At 29.6% G+C, this 14,956-nt stretch overlaps 1 protein-coding gene across 1 annotated transcript; it reads left to right on the top strand.

The window, feature by feature from the left end:
- Positions 1-1,456: 1,456 nt before the first annotated feature.
- On the top strand, positions 1,457-14,495 carry LOC145242342 (uncharacterized). Its single transcript, XM_080105352.1, has 2 exons — positions 1,457-1,597; positions 13,603-14,495. Exon 2 carries the CDS (start codon positions 13,709-13,711, stop codon positions 14,345-14,347), a length of 639 nt encoding a protein of 212 aa, XP_079961478.1. The 5' UTR covers positions 1,457-1,597; positions 13,603-13,708; the 3' UTR covers positions 14,348-14,495.
- Positions 14,496-14,956: the final 461 nt, after the last annotated feature.

Genomic DNA, 14,956 nt, shown 5'->3' with positions numbered 1-14,956 from the left:
TAAGAAGTAAATATTCATTAATCAGAAGAGATTTGTTTTTAGTTGACACAGGCTACAGGACCAATTTGTTACGCAGCATTAGGAAATAAAATTTTGAACAGAATGTTTTCAATCGATATTTATTCAATAATGCCCCAATTTTCCTACTTAGCAAAAATGGACGAATCTTTTTAATTCATAAAAACATATAATAATACATAATAAAAGTAGCGCTCAACAGAAAATTATGCCTTACGTTAGCTGACTATAACCAATAATTTATGTAAAATATAAACAAAAAATAATGAATGACAGTGTAAAAAATATTATTTCCGAAAGCAAATCCACTACTTATTTGATTATCCACCCCAACCAACTCTCAAATCAAAAGACAAAAAAAAAAAATCTTTAATTTCAAGCAAAAAAAAAAAAAAAAAAAAAAAATCCAACCATCTATCGGAATGGTTAATTTTGTAAAAGAAATTATTTGAAAGAAAAATTAGTAAAAGTTCTTGGGTTTGTATTACTGTACACATAGATTCGAAAAAGTTGTCACAAAACAAATATATAACAAGTAAATGTTATCAAAGGCAAGATAAGTTACTTTTCTACCTAACTGGATATATTTTTCGTGTTTTTATTCAATGTAACATGTTTATTAAGCTCGAAAAACATGCAGTGTTTACCGATGTATTGGAAAATTCAAAATGGCGCCCGACTGTCTCTTTAATACGGTAAGTTTGGGAAAAGATGTTATAAATAATAAACTAGACAAAATACTATTAAAAAACAACCGAATATATGTCAACTTATGTCACGGTAACATATATTGAGCGAATTTCTAACAGTATTTTGTCTAGTTTATTATTTATAATACCTTTTCCCAAACTTACCCTCTCCGAGAGAGAGTCGGGCGGGCGCCATTTTGAATTTTCCAATACATCGGTAAACACTGCATGTTTTTCGAGCTGAATAAACATGTTACACTGAATAAAAACACAAAAAATATATCCAGTTAGGTAGAAAAGTAACTTATCTTGCCTTTGATAACATTTATTTGTTATATATTTGTTTTTTGACAACTTTTTCGAATCTATATGTACAGTAATACAAATCCAAGTTCTTTTTTTCTCAATTTTCTTTAGCATCTATTTGGTTAATTATGTTTAACCAAAACAGGAAGTTTTTAATATCAGGAACCAAATCTGAATTAACACCGTGTAGGTGGCACTTTTAATTTTGCATTCTTCTAATTTACCGTTTTCTTTGATAAAAAAAGAAATAAAAATAATATTAAATTATTATTAAATAATAAATGAAGAAATTAATAAAGTAATTGGATGTTTAGTAAATTAAACATTCTAAAGTTAAATAGACACCTTTTTTGAAAGAAATGGAAGAGTCAACAAGGGAAATAATTCAATATGAAGTTGAGAAGAGAGATAATTCAGTATAAACTGGAAAGGGGAGATAATTCAGTATAAAGTCGAAGAAGTATACACTATTTTGAATTCAGAACAAAGGAAAGAAATTGTTTCAAAAGCCTGGCAAATTCTAGCGAATTCATATAAAATAACGTTTAGATCTATTTTTGTTCGTATTAAAAGGTGTTTTGAAGGTAAGTGAAAAATAGTACACATTGTTTTGATTTGAAGTTCACTTAAAATGTTTTATTAATAATTTATTTCGTTTTAACTACTTTATTCTTGTCAGCATTTTTTCCCCCGAAAGAGCGCATACATCTTGGATTCCAATTATTTCAAAGTCTTTTAAAGAGAAATTAAAATTTACCAAAATCAACAAAGATTTGTCATATTTTTTTAAAAACGTAATTTCTGTTTCGATTTTTGCCTGTTTATAAAATATGTGGGTCCTTATGCATTATAATGGAATTTGAAATTAATGCATTTTATGATAAAAAAAACACGGCACTAGTGCAGAGAGTGATCCGGACGTAAATAATAACGTGATTATTTAAAAAGCCATTCTTAACATGGGGAGGGGAGGGTTTTTGGTACCTATTCTATACTTCAACCTTACAGTTGAAGAAAAAAAACATATCATAAAACTTTAATTAAACTTGGAAATACGATTTTAAAAATAGCACGGATCACTCTCTGCACTAGCACCAAAAACACAATTATGTGCTTACGTGTCATGTCGAGATTAACAAAAATTATAATAAATGATTGCAAGTAAAAATAATTTGTTTTGAATTAAAGAATTGTGTGGCATTTCATGATGTTGAAAAGTTCTTAAAATCTGTGGAAAGGAATTGCAGTCTGTGAGTTTGACAAAATAATTGTGATCTGACATTTCAAAATAGAATAATATATATATATATATATATATATATATATATATATATATATATATATATATATATATATATATTACGCTAGAAAAATGCGAGCATGAAAGATGGTTAAGCTTAAACATGGAAAAATAAAGGATTAGTTGTTAAAACTGGAAAAGAGAAGGACAAGCTATTCTAGTAAAAAATATAATAAATTTATAACTTAAAATATTGCAGCATTAAGAATTTTTTAAAAATCAATTTATAACATTATATAATCAATTTTTGATACTGCAATATTTTAAGTTATAAATTTATTATATGTTATACTAGAATATCTTGTCCCTTTTCTTTTCCAGTTTTAACAACTAGTCCTTTACTTTTCCATGTTTAAGCTTAACCATATTACTTTTCATGCTCGCATTTTCTATTGTAATCCATGATTTTTCCAGGCTTCCAGTAAATTCACTTGTTCTTTGTTGAATTTCAGTCTTATATTTTGCCCCCATAAACATAGCATGCACATATGTAATAACAATGTATGACACTCGTCTGCTTTCAATAAAATCACCCATTATCTCCTTTTCGTTCTTTCATTCTCTCTGTTTCACTTGTTACTTCTCTTTTTTCAAGAGCGGTGAATCGGTAGCAACAGTAGTCGCTGAAACGACGTGGTTGCTACGGAAACTAGTCATAAAAAACGTTGCTCACCTCTTTACGACTTTTTACGATTTTGAACAACAATAAATTCATCATAACTTTTGTTTTATTGAACGAAAATTGAATTTTTTTTTCCACAATATAGCTGAGAAAGTGATCTATGAACTGGGTCGACCTAGACGAGAGTACCCAAAATGGCCGACCAGGACTGAGATATGACACGTGACCGGATGTAATGGAAGAAATATCTCATGTATTTAATTTAAGCCGTCGTTTCGTATCTTACAAGTACATTCAAGTGCCTATCAGGGTTGCCAGCTTGGCTTTTTTTTCAATTCTGATAATTTTATATAAATATTTATTAAATATAGATTATTAAAGAAAAAGTTACAATAAAGTATTTGTTGTATATGTTGTAAGATACGATGTTGTAAGATACGAAACGACGGCTTAAATTAAATACATGAGATATTTCTTCCATTACATCCGGTCACGTGTCATATCTCAGTCCTGGTCGGCCATTTTGGGTACTCTCGTCTAGGTCGACCATGAACTGTAATAATTTTTAAAAATTTGGTCAGAAAATGAGTGAGCGGTGAAGCTTAAAGCAGTTCTAAATGACTAATATTGCCACTGAACCATATATTCAAACGTTACCATGTTTGAATGATATTTTTAAGAAAGAGTTCTAGCAGATTTTCTACTTGATTATTTTTAGTAATATTTAAAAAAATTTTTAAAGTCAGTATGTAATATTGTTTTTACCTTAAACGCATTTATTTGAAATCTCACTATACTGCACACGCACCAATGTTTACTATTTAGGCTAAATTGAAGGGACACCTTTCCAATTTTGATCAGAACCTCTGGAGTCGGTAACAGAAGTGTTATAAAGTTCCGGTTGGATGTCGAGTAGAAGATTATATTCAAAATATTTTTAAATACTTTATTTTATTATCAATGTTTTAAAAAGTTTTTTTTTTACTACAATAAAAAATAAAACAATTTATTTAAAAAATACAAAATTTATTTTTTGAAACGAGATTACAAAAAAAACATTTTTTTTTAGCAAGATTTTCTTTTTAATGTGAGGTTGTTTTTTTTTCTAATAAAATTTTTCCGGCTTTAAGTAAGCCTTTTTTATGTTTGTAAAAGTAAAAGGCATTTTTATAATGTTTGATGAAAGAAAAAGATTTTTATGATAAAAAGAAGATATTTTTATGTTTATTTTTTATGTTTGTAAAATATATTTCTTATAATTCTTATATATCAATTTATCACGAAAAGGATTTTATGATAAAAAAAGATATTTTTATGTTTATTTTTGAAAAAATAAATATATTTTCAAAATAAAGACGTTTTTATTTAAACATCTTTGACAAACATAATAAAATTATATATGAACAAGTTTCTGATGAGCCGTTCCACTTAAGTTAACAAATTTACCAAACTTCCATTACTATCGATTACTATATTGTCCTTTTGACTACTCTACACTCTTTAACCCTTATCCTTGAGTGGCCTATCGGCCTTGATAAGTGGTGACGCCTATGTAAAAAAAAAAAAAAAAAAATTTTAAAGTTCAAATAACTCTCTACATCTAATCAGGACTTTATAACACTTCTGCCCATCCATACTTACTTGAGAAGCCAGCATCAAAATTGGAAAGGCGTCTCTTCAGTTTAATCATTATTTATTTACAATACAAATGAGAAAAGATGTACATTTTTCTATCGATTATTTAGTAATTAGGTATGTGCAAAATGAATGGCCGATGCCCAAAATATATCAACATTTTAACCTATCCCTTCACTTTTATATATATATATAAATACATTTCTCCACAATATATTTGTAATAATATGATAGAACCGTGCTCTTGCTGCATTATTATAAAAGATCGTAAATGAGTTAGGCAAACCCCAGTCTCTGACCATGAATATTGTCATTTTTAATATCTAACATAAGAAAACTGCTTATCAGTGATAATTCTGAAGTATCAGCTCTGTAACAAGTGTCATTGCTTGCTAACAACCTCAATTATTGTAATCACATCCATCCCATAGTGTAATTTTTTTCAGACACTTTTTATATGGAAAGTACAAGAGGGCGAACTTGGTGGATAATATTAGAAATATATCTCTGGTGTATTACATTCCACCATAAAAGAGGTGCCGATTGATGTTGTTTCTTGGGGCTATTAAGAACTAACATGAAATGGTTTGGATTTGTAGTTAAGACATGATTTATCCAAAGATTGTTGAATTCACTTTGCATAATATGCAAATTTACTGGGTATAATTTTCAGGGGTGGGAGAACTTCATAGTGCAAGTTCCAACAGTGGACCAAATTTTCCACATTCGATTTTTGTTTTTGTTCTTTTTCTAGGTTGTAACCTCGGAGATTAACAGATGCAATGAATTTCATAAACTTTTATCTATACAAGATTAATTTCCTTTTCCTGCCACATCAAGAAATCTTCCAATATTTTTGTTATGTGACCTTGGCTTTTGATCATCTATTGTTATTTTTTTTAATTAAACAATTTCAAAGCGGTTGATTCTAAGAAAACCTACATTTCTTTTGTATGAATGAACAGGTTGGATTATATTTTATTATCCTGTAATAAATATATATACCAAGACATATCTATGGTTAGAATGAAAAGGCAAAGAATGGTTTAAATTATTCACACCATAGAATATTCTATATCCTTAGAAAGTCACAATTCGCCCATTCATGGCGATATGTTGCATCATCTTTGCTGTTGCATCAACTATTAGTCTCTTATTTTTAGACAGGGTTCAAAAAAGTCTTAAATTTAATAGTTCCCAAACTATCGGCCAAGCCCTGTTGCATCTATGTACTTGTTTTTCCAGTACTTTAATGAAATGGGCTTTGATGAATGCATAACACTTGTCTCCTCAACATTATACTCTTGATCAAGTAAACAAGTAGCAAAATCCCACCTTTTCACTATCGAGGTCTCTAGCTGCAAGAAAGCCTTTTGTTCTAATAGTTTCTCACCTTGGGTTGCTAAACTTTTGTTCTAATAGTTTCTTACCATGGACTGCTAAACTTTTGTTCTAATAGTTTCTTACCTTGGGTTGCTAAACTTTTGTTCTAATAGTTTTTTACCATGGACTGCTAAACTTTTGTTCTAATAGTTTCTTACCTTGGGTTGCTAAACTTTTGTTCTAATAGTTTCTTACCATGGACTGCTAAACTTTTGTTCTAATAGTTTCTTACCTTGGGTTGCTAAACTTTTGTTCTAATAGTTTCTTACCGTGGACTGCTAAACTTTTGTTCTAATAGTTTCTTACCTTGGACTGCTAAACTTTTGTTCTAATAGTTTCTTACCTTGGACTGCTAAACTTTTGTTCTAATAGTTTCTTACCTAGGACTGCTAAACTTTTGTTCTAATAGTTTCTTACCTTGGGTTGCTAAACTTTTGTTCTAATAGTTTCTTACCATGGACTGCTAAACTTTTGTTCTAATAGTTTCTTACCTTGGGTTGCTAAACTTTTGTTCTAATAGTTTCTTACCTTGGACTGCTAAACTTTTGTTCTAATAGTTTCTTACCTTGGACTGCTAAACTTTTGTTCTAATAGTTTCTTACCGTGGACTGCTAAACTTTTGTTCTAATAGTTTCTTACCTTGGACTGCTAAACTTTTGTTCTAATAGTTTCTTACCTTGGACTGCTAAACTTTTGTTCTAATAGTTTCTTACCTTGGACTGCTAAACTTTTGTTCTAATAGTTTCTTACCGTGGACTGCTAAACTTTTGTTCTAATAGTTTCTTACCTTGGACTGCTAAACTTTTGTTCTAATAGTTTCTTACCTTGGACTGCTAAACTTTTGTTCTAATAGTTTCTTACCTTGGACTTCTAAACTTTTGTTCTAATAGTTTCTTACCTTAGACTGCTAAACTTTTGTTCTAATAGTTTCTTACCTTGGACTGCTAAACTTTTGTTCTAATAGTTTCTTACCTTGGACTGCTAAACTTTTGTTCTAATAGTTTCTTACCTTGGACTGCTAAACTTTTGTTCTAATAGTTTCTTACCTTGGGTTGCTAAACTTTTGTTCTAATAGTTTCTTACCATGGACTGCTAAACTTTTGTTCTAATAGTTTCTTACCTTGGACTGCTAAACTTTTGTTCTAATAGTTTCTTACCTTAGACTGCTAAACTTTTGTTCTAATAGTTTCTTACCATGGACTGCTAAACTTTTGTTCTAATAGTTTCTTACCTTGGACTGCTAAACGTTTGTTCTAATAGTTTCTTACCTTGGACTGCTAAACTTTTGTTCTAATAGTTTCTTACCTTGGACTGCTAAACTTTTGTTCTAATAGTTTCTTACCTTGGACTGCTAAACTTTTGATCTAATAGTTTCTTACCTTGGACTGCTAAACTTTTGTTCTAATAGTTTCTTACCTTGGACTGCTAAACTTTTGTTCTAATAGTTTCTTACCTTGGACTGCTAAACTTTTGTTCTAACAGTTTCTTACTTTGGACTGCTAAACTTTTGTTCTAATAGTTTCTTACCTTGGACTGCTAAACTTTTGTTCTAATAGTTTCTTACCGTGGACTGCTAAACATTTGTTCTAATAGTTTCTTACCTTGGACTGCTAAACTTTTGTTCTAATAGTTTCTTACCTTGGACTGCTAAACTTTTGTTCTAATAGTTTCTTACCGTGGACTGCTAAACTTTTGTTCTAATAGTTTCTTACCTTAGACTGCTAAACTTTTGTTCTAATAGTTTCTTACCTTGGGTTGCTAAACTTTTGTTCTAATAGTTTCTTACCTTGGACTGCTAAACTTTTGTTCTAATAGTTTCTTACCTTGGACTGCTAAACTTTTGTTCTAAAAGTTTCTTACCTTAGACTGCTAAACTTTTGTTCTAATAGTTTCTTACCTTGGACTGCTAAACTTTTGTTCTAATAGTTTCTTATCTTGGACTGCTAAACTTTTGTTCTAATAGTTTCTTACCCTGGACTGCTAAACTTTTGTTCTAATAGTTTCTTACCTTGGACTGCTAAACTTTTGTTCTAATAGTTTCTTACCTTGGACTGCTAGACTTTTGTTCTAATAGTTTCTTACCTTGGACTGCTAAACTTTTGTTCTAATAGTTTCTTACCTTAGACTGCTAAACTTTTGTTCTAATAGTTTCTTACCATAGACTGCTAAACTTTTGTTCTAATAGTTTCTGACCTTGGACTGCTAAACTTTTGTTCTAATAGTTTCTTACCTTGGACTGCTAAACTTTTGTTCTAATAGTTTCTTACCTTGGACTGCTAAACTTTTGTTCTAATAGTTTCTTACCTTGGACTGCTAAACTTTTGTTCTAATAGTTTCTTACCGTGGACTGCTAAACTTTTGTTCTAATAGTTTCTTACCTTGGACTGCTAAACTTTTGTTCTAATAGTTTCTTACCTTGGACTGCTAAACTTTTGTTCTAATAGTTTCTTACCGTGGACTGCTAAACTTTTGTTCTAATAGTTTCTTACCTTGGACTGCTAAACTTTTGTTCTAATAGTTTCTTACCTTGGGTTGCTAAACTTTTGTTCTAATAGTTTCTTACCTTGGACTGCTAAACTTTTGTTCTAATAGTTTCTTACCTTGGACTGCTAAACTTTTGTTCTAATAGTTTCTTACCTTGGACTGCTAAACTTTTGTTCTAATAGTTTCTTACCTTGGACTGCTAAACTTTTGTTCTAATAGTTTCTTACCTTGGACTGCTAAACTTTTGTTCTAATAGTTTCTTACCTTAGACTGCTAAACTTTTGTTCTAAAAGTTTCTTACCTTAGACTGCTAAACTTTTGTTCTAATAGTTTCTTACCTTGGACTGCTAAACTTTTGTTCTAATAGTTTCTTACCTTGGACTGCTAAACTTTTGTTCTAATAGTTTCTTACCTTGGACTGCTAAACTTTTGTTCTAATAGTTTCTTACCTTGGGTTGCTAAACTTTTGTTTCTAATAGTTTCTTACCTTAGACTGCTAAACTTTTGTTCTAATAGTTTCTTACCTTAGACTGCTAAACTTTTTTTCTAATAGTTTCTTACCTTGGACTGCTAAACTTTTGTTCTAATAGTTTCTTACCTTAGACTGCTAAACTTTTGTTCTAATAGTTTCTTACCTTGGACTGCTAAACTTTTGTTCTAATAGTTTCTTACCTTGGACTGCTAAACTTTGGAATTCCTTTCATTTCCTGCTTCCATGACTGTACTAACCTGCAGAAGTTTAAATGCAATGTGAACAGAGATCTCGCTGCTCAACTTCCCAAAGTTTTTTGTTAGACATGGTCCTAAATAGTAGTCCTTTATGTCCAAGTGATGATATGCCTTATTTGGGACGAAAAAAGATTTTTAAAATACAGAGGTTTAAGTTGCATAAAGTTTGAATTAAACGTCTGTATAGAGTTCAATTATAGATTTTCTTGAAAGTCAGTTTTTTAAAGACGTTAAACAATCGCCAGCATCTAATTAGAATATAATGTTGTGATGAACTCGCCCATGCACTTGATATGAACTCTTCTGAACTGTATGAATAGACCGAGAAGTACCAACTCCAATTATCACCTGTGTACTTTTGTAATGCGCTATCTAAACAGTATGTGCTATGACTGTTGCTCTGTATATTCTGTTTTGTTTTGATACAGATTACCTTTTCTAACCCATATCTGTATTCATGTTTTCTTTAGTGTCTCTTCTGTGCCTAAACAGATATATGTATAGAATAAATAAATTTCTACGATTCTAATCCCTTTTTTTTAAAGTTCATTTTATTCTAGGTTTGTAAGCATCAGTTATCCTCATCCGATATTTATACAACTCTTTATTCTTTTTTACATAAAAAATTAAAGCAGGAAGATTTGTGTATTATTTTCACTGAAATCATATGAAGTCATTTCACATGATTTGGTAATGGTGCATAAAAGGAGACACTAACTTTTAAATACACCGGAAGTTGGCACACACATCTCAGTTTAGGTATGGAAGCACAAAATCGATAAAATTTTCAATTATATTTTATGTTTATTTTTTCACCCCCCCTTATCATAAAAATGTATACACGCTTTTATCAATTATTTTTTATTCTTTAATCGCATATCTTTTATATATATATATATATATATATATATATATATATATATTTAAAATATCTAAATAGTTTGACAAAATATATAACACATTAACTTAAGCAAACATAGTAATTTGAAAAGATATGCGATTAAAAAATAAAAATAATTGATAAAAAAATATCGTAATATATTATGCAAGTTTAAATAAAAATAACTATATTTGCAAAACAAAGAATTATATATGTTTGAAAAATATATTAACAAAACCTTATAATAATAATATAAAATATATAAAAATGCATAAACTTTTATATCAATTGTTTTTTTTTTTTTAAATAACTATGTTTATTTAAGTAAATATGTTATATATATATATATATATATATATATATATATATATATATATATATATATATACATTGTTAATATATTTTTTCAAACATATTTAGTTTTTTTTTGCAAACAGTTATTTTTTTATTTAAACCTGCGTAATATATTACAATCTTTTTTTATCAGTTATTTTTTATTTTATAATCGCATATCTTTCTAAATTACTACGTTTATTTAAGTTATGTTATACATGTGTCAAACTATATATATATATATATATATATATATATATATATATATATATATATATATATAAATAAATATGCGATTAAAGAATAAAAAAATAATTGATAAAAAAGTATACATATTTTTATATATTTTTTATTATAAGGGGGTGAAAAAAATAAACATGAAATATAATTGAAAATTGTATTGATTCTGTGCTTCCATACCTAAATTGAGAGACACGTGTGCCAACTCCCGGTGTGTTTAAAAGTTAGTGTCTTCTTTTATGCATCTTTAATTTTCAGATGAAATAATTATTTTTTTAAATTGTGTAAAGTGCATTTATTTTCGTACATATCAAAGTGATTTTTTAGGATTAAAAATTTTTTGAATAATCTATCTTGTTTAATCACATATTAGATCTTACACATTTAAAAAATAAACATTGGTATTTTAAATGAATAAATACTTTTTATGAAGGCAAATAATTAAATCTAAAGTGCAAATAAAACGGTGATTGTCTTTTCAGAAAGAACAACAAAATGCCGAAATTTCATCCGAGGTAAACATTATTTCATGCTACACTAGTGCATCTTCTATGTTACAAAATAGAAAGAAAAATATGTTATTCAAATCTTTATTAATAAAATAGAATTTTCTCAATCTATTTTACAATGAAAATCAAGACACTTTCAAATGCAACTGTAGAATATGGAAAAATCTATTCTGAATCAAAAGCTGAAGCAATCTTTGGAAAAATTATGTGATACAAAAGTTTTTAATTTTGCATTATTCGTTTATTTTAATTGAGATCCACCACAGGCAGAAAAATAATATTGCAAATATATGTAGAATAAGCATACACAATATTCTAATCTTTTCTAAGTAATATCACCATATGTTACATTTGTGAGCATAGTTCTCAATCACATCATACTAGACTTCTTATTCAACTCTTTATTTCTCTATTAATCTGTGAATAAATATGAAAAGTTAAGCAAGTAAAAATGTGTATATTATAAAAATAGATGTTCATTATTACATGACATAATCATGTTGACACACTGATTCCCATTAAATCACCAAAGTTAAGCAACCTTCAGCCTGGTCAGTACTAATATGGGTGAGTATTAGGGATTTTTAGGTGCTGTATCTCCTCTCCACTTATCTCGGCATTGTTTCTGTTCATTTAGTATTTCTCTCTGGACTCAAGCATTACCAATTCAGGAGATATAAGTTGGAGATTGTCTAACCCTTGCCTTACAGTTACATGCACGGCTACCTTTATTGGGAGTATCCATTGTCTCTAGAGACTGAACAAAGGAAAATATTAAATTTTCATTTAATAACATAACTTCAATATATGCATGAAAAATGAAGCAGGTAGATTAATGCAATTTTTAAATTATTTTATATTAAATCTTTTTACATAAATGTTTAATTTGCTGAGTTTAAAGTTATTATCGGTTAATAAATGTTTAATTTGCTGAGTTTAAAGTTATTATCGGTTAATAAATGTTTAATTTGCTGAGTTTAAAGTTATTATCGGTTAATAAATGTTTAATTTGCTGAGTTTAAAGTCATTATCAGTTAATAAATGTTTAATTTGCTGAGTTTAAAGTTATTATCGGTTAATAAATGTTTAATTTGCTGAGTTTAAAGTTATTATCGGTTAATAAATGTTTAATTTGCTGAGTTTAAAGTTATTATCGGTTAATAAATGTTTAATTTGCTGAGTTTAAAGTTATTATCGGTTAATAAATGTTTAATTTGCTGTGTGTTTAAGTGCTTTTTTTCTATATGTTTTGATGCAAGATCTGTTTAATATTATTTTATGTTCCTTCTGCAGATAACAATTGTATTGGAAAATAAATGATAGTTATTTACTGATAAGTAGGGCTAGGACAACAGCATATTAATTTTATTGTTTTGACTCTCGGGTATGTATCCGTTGATATCTTCTTGGTTGATTAATTGTGTCTGTGTTGGATATATATTTGAGAGTCAAATCAATGAAAGCAATATGCTGTTATCATGGCTCTACCGATAAGAAAGCGTTATTATCAGACAGAAGAGGACCAGCATTTTCACAGTGTTTCCTTTCATAGAAACAAATACTAAAATCTCAGGATATGGATTTCAAGCACTGAGTAATTTGGCATGGAATTACCCATCAGTATTTTCATCTGATACTTCTACAACTCTTTCACCGTTTTTACTGTATACATAAATATTGAAGTGGAGAGGTTTGTGTAGTTTTTCACTGAATTCATATGAAATCATTTCAACATAAAATGTTTCTATTAATTTTCAGCTAAAATATAATATTAATTATTAACTAGCAAGACCTGTGCAAATTCAAAATTGGCATCTTTCATTTGCAATATATTGCTGCTGGGCATTCTGTGGATGTTCAGTATGAATGGAGACTCAATGATATTATTGTAGCCTTTTTATTTAAACTCTAAAAGTATTTATCAAAGTGATCTTAATGTAGTGCCAGAATATATCTGGTTATTACAGTTTATCTTCAATATCCTTATTGGAGTTGGTGACATATTTCGATTGTATGGATGCCCAGTGTGAATAAAAATCTCATGATTTCATTATACCATCTTTAGACAGAACAGATACTACACTTCGATCCTAGCCAAAAGACCAAGAGGTTTCACTACAAGTACAAAACTCACATCATTTTTTTTAATTAATTTTTTTTTACATTACGTCTTTGGTGATCGGAAGATCCTATTTATTAAAAAGGAGAATAGAAGATGATAATATAGTACAAACATTAAATTAGTTTCTTTATATGCTAATTTAATATTCGTAGTATATTATCACCTTCTGTTCTCCTATTTAATAAATAGGATATGTTGATCAAATAATTTATAATCTGGAAACTGTGAAACACATATATGCATGTGTTAAATGTACTACAGTAATAATATATAGATTTATGAATTTATTTTGTATGAAAGTTTTCTTTTGTAATTTAAGATTAGTTTAATAATCGACCTTATTTATTTGCAGATAATAGTCATATTGGAAAGTGCATGATATTCCATAGTGATCAGAAAACGTTACCATCAGACATAAAAGGACCAGTATTTTCACATCATTTCCTTAAAGAGCAGACATGGCAACCAGTGCAAAACGGAAGCCATATTCTTGTGAGGTATGCGAATTACCATTTGCGACGAGGTCAGATTTGAAACGGCACGTGCGCTCGCACACTGGCGAGAAACCTTATTCCTGTCAACTCTGTGGGTCTTCGTTCTCAGAAAATTCGTCATTAAAGGTTCACATGCGCATACACACTGGAGAGAAACCATTTTCGTGTCAAGTTTGTGGATCAACGTTCTCGGAGAATTCGAATCTAAAGCGACACCTGCGCATGCACACTGGCGAGCGGCCATTCACTTGTAAAATCTGCGACTCTGCATTCTCAGAGAATGGTCACTTGAAGATCCACATGCGGACACACACAGGAGAAAAACCATTTTCATGTGACGAATGTGAATCCGCTTTCTCGAGCCATTCATCTTTAAAACGACACATGCGAATCCACACTGGTGAGAAACCATATTCTTGTAATGTTTGTGGCTTTACGTCATCACAAGACTTTTCATTAAAGAATCACATGCGTCGACATACTGGTGAGAAGCCTTTTACTTGTCAAATATGTGGAACTGCATTCGCATGGATGTCGACTTTAAAAACACACATGAAAACACATCTTGCTGGAGAGTTTGATTGTCAGTTAGAAAGAGTTTGATTTAATAAATGTGATTGATCTGAAAACTTTATTATATTTTTCATTTAAATTGAGGATTATTATAAAATACTCTTTAAGCCAAGAAACTGTAATAAACTGGTAAGAAATATCAAATTTATATATATAATTCATATCTTTATAAATATAAACAAATTTACATGATTGCGACACTGGACATGCTAATGTTTTGGACAAATGGTCAGTTAAAACCGAAAGTCTTCAGGTTGGTTGGTTGTTTTTGTTTTACGGCATATCAACCCTTTTCAGGTTATTTAATGCCGAATCCAAAGATTTTGAAGAAAAATTTTTTAATAGAATATATTTGTTTTCAAGTCGGTTTCTATTTAACCCATAGTTGGAACCCTAACAGGTACTACCACTCCGGGTCAGAGTGGACTTGGGAGCAATGGTAATTAAAGGGTGGCTCCACACTCCCCAAAGCCCACAAGCTGGGGCCTCACCACTGGATATAGTTTAAGGTCATATCCAGGATCCCCATTGAGAGACTTTTACCCTCTGCAGGGGGGGCAATCTGTGTATTCTAATGCCCCACCGACAGGGCCGGAAAGTCTTCAGGTTACTTAATAAATGGTTGCTTTCCAAAGAAGA

Source organism: Euprymna scolopes, chromosome 21 (assembly GCF_053919585.1).
Source record: "Euprymna scolopes isolate OS-2025 chromosome 21, ASM5391958v1, whole genome shotgun sequence".
Taxonomy (NCBI): domain Eukaryota; kingdom Metazoa; phylum Mollusca; class Cephalopoda; order Sepiida; family Sepiolidae; genus Euprymna; species Euprymna scolopes.
This window is presented reverse-complemented; position numbering and strand designations above follow the sequence as displayed.